Source organism: Procambarus clarkii, unplaced genomic scaffold, assembly GCF_040958095.1.
Source record: "Procambarus clarkii isolate CNS0578487 unplaced genomic scaffold, FALCON_Pclarkii_2.0 HiC_scaffold_125, whole genome shotgun sequence".
NCBI lineage: Eukaryota > Metazoa > Arthropoda > Malacostraca > Decapoda > Cambaridae > Procambarus > Procambarus clarkii.
This window is the reverse complement of record NW_027189158.1, coordinates 1,934,346-1,943,544: the sequence shown is the minus strand read 5'-3', so window position 1 is coordinate 1,943,544 and position 9,199 is coordinate 1,934,346. Positions and strand designations below refer to the sequence as shown.

The 9,199-nt window shown below is 47.9% G+C and overlaps 1 protein-coding gene across 1 annotated transcript; it reads left to right on the top strand.

The window, feature by feature from the left end:
* The first annotated feature begins 4,351 nt into the window (after positions 1 to 4,351).
* Positions 4,352 to 6,760, top strand: LOC138360874 (uncharacterized). Its single transcript, XM_069320387.1, has one exon. It carries the CDS (start codon positions 4,352 to 4,354, stop codon positions 6,758 to 6,760), a length of 2,409 nt encoding a protein of 802 aa, XP_069176488.1.
* The last annotated feature ends 2,439 nt before the right edge of the window (positions 6,761 to 9,199 follow it).

Genomic DNA, 9,199 nt, shown 5'->3' with positions numbered 1-9,199 from the left:
TCTTCTCCTACCACCCCCATTCTTTTGTATGTACACATATATATTTACTTTATATGAACTTTGTTACAAAAAAGGAGTTACATATGGGTTACAAAGATGGTTATCATAGGTTGTCGAGTTCCTCCAGCTCCTCAGATGGCGGGCAGGAACCCAGGATGCAGTGCGCATATATATATATATATATATATATATATATATATATATATATATATATATATATATATATATATATATATATATATATATATATATATATATATATATATGTATATATATATTTTCTATAACACGAATTTTCTCGATCTTTCGTACGTTTCTTTTCACTGTTGGTGGTAATTCAAAAATCAATTCTCCAAAATTCATTTTTATTTCTAGTCTGAGGCGACACTTGAGTGCATTTCGTAAAACTTATTACATTTTCAAAGACTTTAGCTTACACATACACAACTGAATAGAACTTACACATCTTCGATTTGTTTATATCTACATTTGAGTAAGGTGGATGAGGTGAGGTGGTATTAATAGGGTATTAAATTCCTAAACACAAGACAGAACACGAAACAATGGGTATTGAATGGAAGTGATTTGTAGAAAGCCTATTGGTCCATATTTCTTGATGCTTTTATATTGGAGCGGTGTCAGGGGACATATTTTCCCTGCTCTCTCGTGCACTGAATTAAGTAAGAAATTGCATAGTGCACCAGTGATGTGCACCGTGATTCAACTTTCTGGATATAACTTTTCCACAGTCGTGTTGGGTGTCGTTGGACAGCCCATGACAATTGCTAGCCATTGATGTCATTCTGATCGCTGTATCAGGTCTGTGAAGGAAATTACAGGAGGGAGTTGATTTCAGGGAAATTTTTGTACAAGTCAAGTGTAGAGAGGGAGGTATGGGGGGTTAACGGCCGTAGACCACCCCCCCCCTATCACGTGTCCACCTCGTGAGAGAGGGGGTAGCGTCATGGGGCAGGTATGCCATTGGCTGACGCTCTGGGGCCTCAGAAATGCTGAACCGTGATTGGCCAAGACGCTGAGGGGTACTGCATGGTACCCCAGGCATGATATTGGCGGGAAAGACATTCTTACCTAGGACGTTGCTGCCTGAGGACAGGACATTTCCCGTGCTAGGCCAAGCATCGGGAAATACCGCCTGCAACGTTACTAAAGTCACGCCTACATCTTGCTATCTTTCCGTGTGCCGTGCGTAAGAATCCGGTAATCGGAAAGGGGCTTGTATCGAGCCGTGAGAACTTGTCATCTAGCCGCGTAATTGTGGGACGCCATCTTAGAGGAACTGGACTGAGTGAGGTGTAGTTTATTATCGGGCTACAAAAGCGACATCCGCCGTCGATCGTATCTGTGCTTGAATGATACTGCTGTGAGACGTGCTAGAAAAGGTTTCAGTGTTATGAGAGAAACCTTAAATGTTATAATTCTGAGGAACAGTGAAGACTCTCTCGGGTCTCGTGTACCGTGTAACACCGTGTACCGTCGTATCCTGGGGTACCGTGTCAAGTGGAAGGGGCGTGGTACCGCATTCCTGCTGTTGTGCGCACCCTGGCTTGCCTAAGCCGGTGTGTCTGCGCCATCCTGGTCTCTGTGTGTGTAGAGCTAACCCCGTGGTCTAGGACCCTGTGCTCCACCTGACCACGTGTAGGAAGTGAGGACGCCTACGTCATCATCCAGCAGCAGCAGTGGGAGTGTGATTGACGTGTATGTGTGAGTGCCCAACTGTGATTTATGACGTGTGTGAAGACACCTAGTGACACATTCAGAGGTAGAGTAAAGTGAGTTATTTACTTCTATATTTTTTTCTATGTGCTGTGTATGTATTCGCTGTAATTTGATTCCCTTTTTCAGCAGTGGAAAGTGGTAACAGGGAGATTTCCCTTGGTTATATATTTTACTGTTGTGTTGTGGTAAAGTGTGAATTATTGGTGGATAATTTACTGGGGGAGGTCATTTACAAGTTTTGCCGTGAGTGGCAAGGATGTACTGTGATGTACTGCGTTGTACTGTGTGTGTAAACCGTAGACAAGTTTGACCTTGGTGGAAGGTGTTGTGTACTGTGAAGGATTCCGTGAGAATTAAAGTCAGTTAACGTCACCAGGGGTCACGATTTACTTAACGAGGTCACTTGTTCGTTGAACATTGTTGTGATTAACGTAGGGACGTGTAAAGGCAACAGTCACAGTGAAGTTCACGCAGTGGAGGAATTGTCAAGTGAAGACTAACGTAGTGTTAACGATTTAACGAGCTGTCGTTAATTGAGTGATTAACGTAAGGGGTTGACGGTCTGTTATGATCGGAGTCAATTGCGCTGTAATTAAGCTGTTGTAATTCGTTGGACTGATCAGCTCTGTCTGCGGACAGAGTGATTAAGCACTCGTAGCTAATTAGAGAGAATTAGTAATCGCCACTTAGTGAATTCACCAGGTGTTGATGTTGTTGTTTACACGGAGTATTGGAACATTGTGTGTGGTACAGTAGTCTACCCTCGTTAAGGTAATCTTGTCGTAAGACCGGAAGTGAACTGTCAGTTGAGAGACAGTAGGCTTTGTCAATACTCGTCTGAATTAATAGGCTGTTGAATTCAGTAATTAATTGGGAATTACTCACCGAATGCTTGACTTTCAAGTTGATGTAATTAATTGATTTACGAGTTATTGATGCCATTTAAGTGTCGTTGAGACACGTGTGTGTTAACGTAATTGTTTAAATTCAATTAGAGTAACTTTTGTTTTGATTGTCCTGAGAGACAAGTGTTAACGTAAGATTTTTTTTATAAGGGGTTATCATTCTTGGATTAACTGCCTTGTTACTTGGTACCTCGTTGTGGGCAGCGAGCGCCAGTCAAGTTTTTGTGATTATAGTATTGGTCACCGTGAAGCCGTGACAATATTGATTGCAAGCTTGCGTCACCAGTGGGCGCCACTTTGTTCAGTTAGTGTCATTGTTCAGTCAGCGACGACGGGATAAGGAGACCGTGGGTCCATCAGGCTGTTGATTAGCTGTACTTTAATGTGTCACTGGAGTGACAGTAAAGTAACGTAAATTCAATGTGTAGTAGTTTTAGTCTTGTTTTGTGAATAAATTGTTTTGTTTAGAAACGGTCGTTTACGTCAAACCTTCCAATATTACTGCCCCACATTTCATGTTCTGCAACGCTTTGCCTCCTTATGTTCATATCAAGTCTGTATCTAAAGCTCGAGTCCATTGCACAGCACCACACTTCTATAAATAAGAAGTGAGAATCCGTCGGCTACCCTTTATTAGTTTGTTAACTAGGAGGAGCCAGCGACCTAAGTGACAGGTGTTACCCGAGTGGTTTCGCCTGGCGGTTTGTTCCCGCGGTCCTATGATCTTAGGCTTTAAGATTAAATATCTGCCACTGGCAGCTCTTGCTGTTTAAGGTCTGCCTCTCTTGCGAGGTAGTTGCGATTAACGTAACATCAATAGGACTTAATTCTTTTGATAACCTGTCAAAGAAAAAATCTCACAGATCTGGCGCCCAACGTGGGGCTGTGTCACTTGGGTTCGAACCCATGCACGGACTTTTGATCATTAAAGAAAAAAGTCTCAAATTGCAGAACATTGTGGAACAGTATTGTTGGGGGTGTGTTATCACAGTTGTCACAAGTAGGTATACACACCAACACACACTGTCAGTATGTCTGTGGATTACAGGAAAGAGTACGTGTATCTGTATGTGTCTGTCTATGGCAGGATGCCAGATGATGCGGGTAGTAAGACGGAGGGGGAATGCCGTCAGTACGTGATGGGACACAGGGCCCGGGTGGAGGAGATATGCCAGGCATGGGTCGGTCAGGAGGTGCCAGCACTCCGTGACACTAGGGACACGTCAGAGAGAGAAGCGTCACCTGAAAGGCTTAACGCTAGTTACGCTTCGGCGAACGAAACGCCGGGAAGTGATTTAGGGGATGAGGAAAATCCCCTAGCCGACTTTCGTGTAGTGGACGTGGTAGGAGGTGATAGAAGTAGTACGCCTCAGGATCTTAGTGGGAGGTCGCGCCCTCACCAAAGAATTCCAATAGAAACTTTCGTGGAAGGTAGAGTTGCATCAGCAGGTAGGTTGATGCAGGAATCGCCGGCCAGAATGGGGACTGTACAACCCCAGGCGGGATTCACTTTAGACATGCTGCGAGAACAAGCTAGGTTAATGGGTCTCTCAGCAGATGGGATGTCTAAGTTTGTGATGGAAATGTGGAATACCCATCAGGAGAGAGAGAACCGGTTGTAGATTGCAAAGGTGCAAGCCACAGCTGAGAAGGGAAGCCAAACCCAACCCACAGAGCCCGGCCCAGAGGGGCCAGTTGTTAAGATAAAAATGCCTAATCTTATAGCTTTCGATGAGCAAGTGTATTCAATGGATGCATACATTGACCGCTTCGAACGCAGAGCAACGGAAGGGAAGTGGAGTAGGTCAACTTGGGCCCAAGCGCTAGCTTCATTGTTGAAGGGAAGGGCATTAAGTATATACCAGGGTTTGGGAACTCCCATGTGCAACGATTATGATGCCCTGAAGCGAGCCTTAATGAAAGGCTATGGCATTTCGGCCGATGGAATGATGAGGGCATTCCGTCAGATTAGAGTACGTCAAGGGGAAACGTACCGGGCCATGTTGCAGAGGCTGCAGTCGAGCCTCAAGCGCTATCTTGAGTTGAACAACGCCGTCGTTCCGGAAGACAACACGTTGTTTGAGCTGATGACTAGGGAACTGTTCTTGGAGGCAGTGGAATCTGCGCTCCGTGCTAAACTCAAGGAGAATGAGATAGTCTCTAATGAGGCTATGGCAGAATGTGCCGACAGGTGGGCTGAGGCACACAGACCTAGACAGGGAGGTTCATCTGAGAACCGACGTCGTGACCAAGCCTCAGGGAGCGGGGCTAGGCCTAAAGAGAGTAAGTCTAGAGTAAGCCATAAGCCACACAAGGTCAGTGGACCCCGCTGTTTTATTTGCGGCCAGCCAGGTCACAAGGCAGCACAGTGTAAGAAGAGCAAGCGTGCAGAAAAGGGGGGAACACACGCACAAATTGCTGGTCTGGGTGCCCACGAGGGAGGTGATCCTCTGGAGCACACCCTGGAGACTGCAAAAGGTTTAGTTAATGGTAAATGGACCAAGGTCTTTCGAGACAGGGGAGCTACTACTCATATGGTCCGAGAGAGCCTTGTCGAGCGTGGGAACGAGACAGGCAGAACCATTCATGTAAGATACCCTGATGGTACACAGATAGATATGATCGAGGTATCCCTGACTGTTGACACACCATATGTCAAAGGTAAAATACGAGCGGTGAAATGCAAGAACGCTGTATACGGGTTGTTGTTGGGAAACGCCCCTGGAGTGTCAAATAGTAAGAGTCGGTCCTGTGGAAGTGACTCACAGAGAACGGGACTCACACCAGCTGGAGGTGACGTCACGTGCCAGTCAGCTGGTAGCCAAGCCATGGCTGCATCCCCGGCTAAGGAACAGAGGCAGCAGGCGCAAGGAAAACGGGGAAAGTCTGCTCCTTTCCGCCAACAGAAAACGGGAAGAAACTCAAGGAGGTGGGTGGGGGCTCGATCAGCTGATCCAGCCAGGTCCCGCCAACCCCGGGGGTGGGCAAGGGTCACCGCCTCAGAGGTAGATAAGAGGAGAGGGGGAAGACCCCTGGTGACTGAGGGTGTCACTGCTGCTCCCAGGGGGAACAAGGTTTTAGTAGCCGCGGTGACCACACGCGCAATGAGTGCGCAACCCACCAAAGTGGTCAAGCCGCTGAAACTACATTCTTTGAAAGGAGTAAGCGCTAAAGAATTCCAGGAAGCCCAAAGGAAAGACCCCACACTCAGGAAGATGAGAGAGCATGCCACAGAGGGTAGGGTCTTCACCATGAATAAGCGCAAGTATAAGTACTTGGAGGTTAAGGGTAAGCTAGTGCGCAGGGTGGAAACATCCCAGGACACTTGGGAACAATTACTGGTCCCCAAAGAGCATCGCCTAGCTGTGTTTACTCTCGGTCATGAGGGAGTAATGGGGGGTCACATGGGACATGCTAAGACCAGTGAACGAATTCAGTCATCGTTCTATTGGCCAGGGATGACTGGGGACGTACAGCGGTACACTCGGTCATGTGACGCCTGTCAACGCACCGCTGACAGAGGTAAGGTGCAGCCAGGGAAGCTGAAGCTTTTCCCCATCATTGATCAACCATTTAAGATGGTCAGTGTAGATATAATTGGCCCGATTGAGCCGAGGGCATCAGACGGCAGTAGATATATCCTGACCATGGTAGATCATGCTACTCGGTATCCAGAGGCGGCACCTTTGAAGAATATCGAGACCGTCACAGTGGCGGAAGCATTGGTTGGATTCTTCAGTCGCTTAGGTATACCGGAGAAGATACACAGCGACAGGGGGGCACAGTTCACTAGTGAGATGATGGCGGAAGTAGCTAGGCTACTCATGTTGCAGTCATCATTCACCACACCTTATCATGCTATGGGAAATGGGTTGGTGGAACGGTTTAATGGTACCCTAAAGAGAATGCTCAGGAAGATGTGCATAGAGCAACCCAAGGAGTGGCCAAGGTACATTAACCCGGTATTGTTTGCCTACAGGGAAGTACCCCAGGCAAGTACCCGGTTCTCACCGTTCGAGCTCCTGTATGGTCGCACAGTAAAGGGACCGCTGCATGTGTTGAAGAACCTATGGGAGGAGGAAGACTGTACCCCAGAAACCAAGACGACGTATGAGTAAGTCATAGATTTGAGGAACCGTCTAGAAGAGACGTGTAAGTTGGCCAGGGAGGAACTCGCCAAAGGCTAAAGAGTACCAGAAGAGCAGGTACAACCAGAAGGCCAGGGAGAGGAAGTTTAAGGTGGGAGATAAAGTACTCCTACTCCTCCCTACAAGCAGGAACAAGCTCCTGCTACAGTGGAAGGGACCCTTCACCATCACTGAGTGCAGTCACTCATTGACGTACGTCGTATGCGTAAGGGGGGTCAATAAGAAGTACCATGTTAACATGTTAAAACGCCATGAGGAACGCGATGATGCGTCATCAAGGTCGGAGGAGAGTGAAGATAGAGCCTCTCCGGGTAGTCCATCCCAGGGTGTTGCTAGTGTGTCCGATATGACACAGACTGAAGCCGGAGCTGCAGAGCTTGGGGTTCAGCCTAGCTTCGAGGCGTCGAGCCGGCTAGAGCCTGGCCCTGGAGCCGAGCACCACTCTGCGCCTAAGTCAGGTAACACTACCCAGAACGAATCGGAGGAGTCACCCCAAGTCTCTCAGGGCGACGACGCATAGAAAACGGAGTCTCCACCCACCACTACCCAGCCGGAAGTGAGCTGTCAAGGTGTGTGTGACAGCTCGTGCACAGTGCACCATCGAGCTGGTAAAATGGTGGGGTGTATTTTGCTTCCAGTGAAATAAACCCTTAGTGGGAGGTTGATGTCAGGGGACATATTTTCCCTGCTCTCTCGTGCACTGAATTAAGTACGAAATTGCATAGTGCACCAGTGATGTGCACCGTGATTCAACTTTCTGGATATAACTTTTCCACAGTCGTGTTGGGTGTCGTTGGACAGCCCATGACAATTGCTAGCCATTGATGTCATTCTGATCGCTGTATCAGGTCTGTGAAGGAAATTACAGGAGGGAGTTGATTTCAGGGAAATTTTTGTACAAGTCAAGTGTAGAGAGGGAGGTATGGGGGGTTAACGGCCGTAGACCACCCCCCCCCTATCACGTGTCCACCTCGTGAGAGAGGGGGTAGCGTCATGGGGCAGGTATGCCATTGGCTGAGGCTCTGGGGCCTCAGAAATGCTGAACCGTGATTGGCCAAGACGCTGAGGGGTACTGCATGGTACCCCAGGCATGATATTGGCGGGAAAGACATTCTTACCTAGGACGTTGCTGCCCGAGGACAGGACATTTCCCGTGCTAGGCCAAGAATCGGGAAATACCGCCTGCAACGTTAATAAAGTCACGCCTACATCTTGCTATCTTTCCGTGTGCCGTGGGTAAGAATCCGGTAATCGGAAAGGGGCTTGTATCAAGCCATGAGAACTTGTCATCTAGCCGCGTAATTGTGGGACGCCATCTTAGAGGAACTGGACTGAGTGAGGCGTAGTTTATTATCGGGCTACAAAAGCGACATCCGCCGTCGATCGTATCTGTGCTTGAAGATACTGCTGTGAGACGTGCTAGAAAAGGTTTCAGTGTTATGAGAGAAACCTTAAATGTTATAATTCTGAGGAACAGTGAAGGACTCTCTCGGGTCTCGTGTACCGTGTAACACCGTGTACCATCGTATCCTGGGGTACCGTGTCAAGTGGAAGGGGCGTGGTACCGCATTCCTGCTGTTGTGCGCACCCTGGCTTGCCTAAGCCGGTGTGTCTGCGCCATCCTGGCCTGTCTCGTGTACCGTGTAACACCGTGTACCATCGTATCCTGGGGTACCGTGTCAAGTGGAAGGGGCGTGGTACCGCATTCCTGCTGTTGTGCGCACCCTGGCTTGCCTAAGCCGGTGTGTCTGCGCCATCCTGGTCTCTGTGTGTGTAGAGCTAACCCCGTGGTCTAGGACCCTGTGCTCCACCTGACCACGTGTAGGAAGTGAGGACGCCTACGTCATCATCCAGCAGCAGCAGTGGGAGTGTGATTGACGTGTATGTGTGAGTGAAAGAGCGGGGCCCCACATGATTGATGTAAGTACACTGTTTCCGTTTGGGTAATAAAACTCTGAAGCTGGGTTCGCCCCCAGTGTTCCGTCTGGCTTTTGTCCCTGGGACCACCTGGGGAGGTGAATGGGAATTGGAGACGTGTGAGTCTACCCTGTTTGTCATCAAGTTGAGGATTGGGCCCAACTGTGATTTATGACGTGTGTGAAGACACCTAGTGACACATTCAGAGGTAGAGTAAAGTGAGTTATTTACTTCTATATTTTTTTCTATGTGCCGTGTATGTATTCGCTGTAATTTGATTCCCTTTTTCAGCAGTGAAAAGTGGTAACAGGGAGATTTCCCTTGGTTATATATTTTACTGTTGTGTTGTGGTAAAGTGTGAATTATTGGTGGATAATTTACTGGGGGAAGTCATTTACAAGTTTTGCCGTGAGTGGCAAGGATGTACTGTGTTGTACTGTGATGTACTGTGTTGTACTGTGTGTGTAAACCGTAGACAAGTTTGACCTTGGT

Bases quoted from the DNA above. Each gene is read 5' to 3' on its own strand.
- LOC138360874 (XM_069320387.1), top strand. From the start codon at position 4,352: ATGCCTAATCTTATAGCTTTCGATGAGCAAGTGTATTCAATGGATGCA.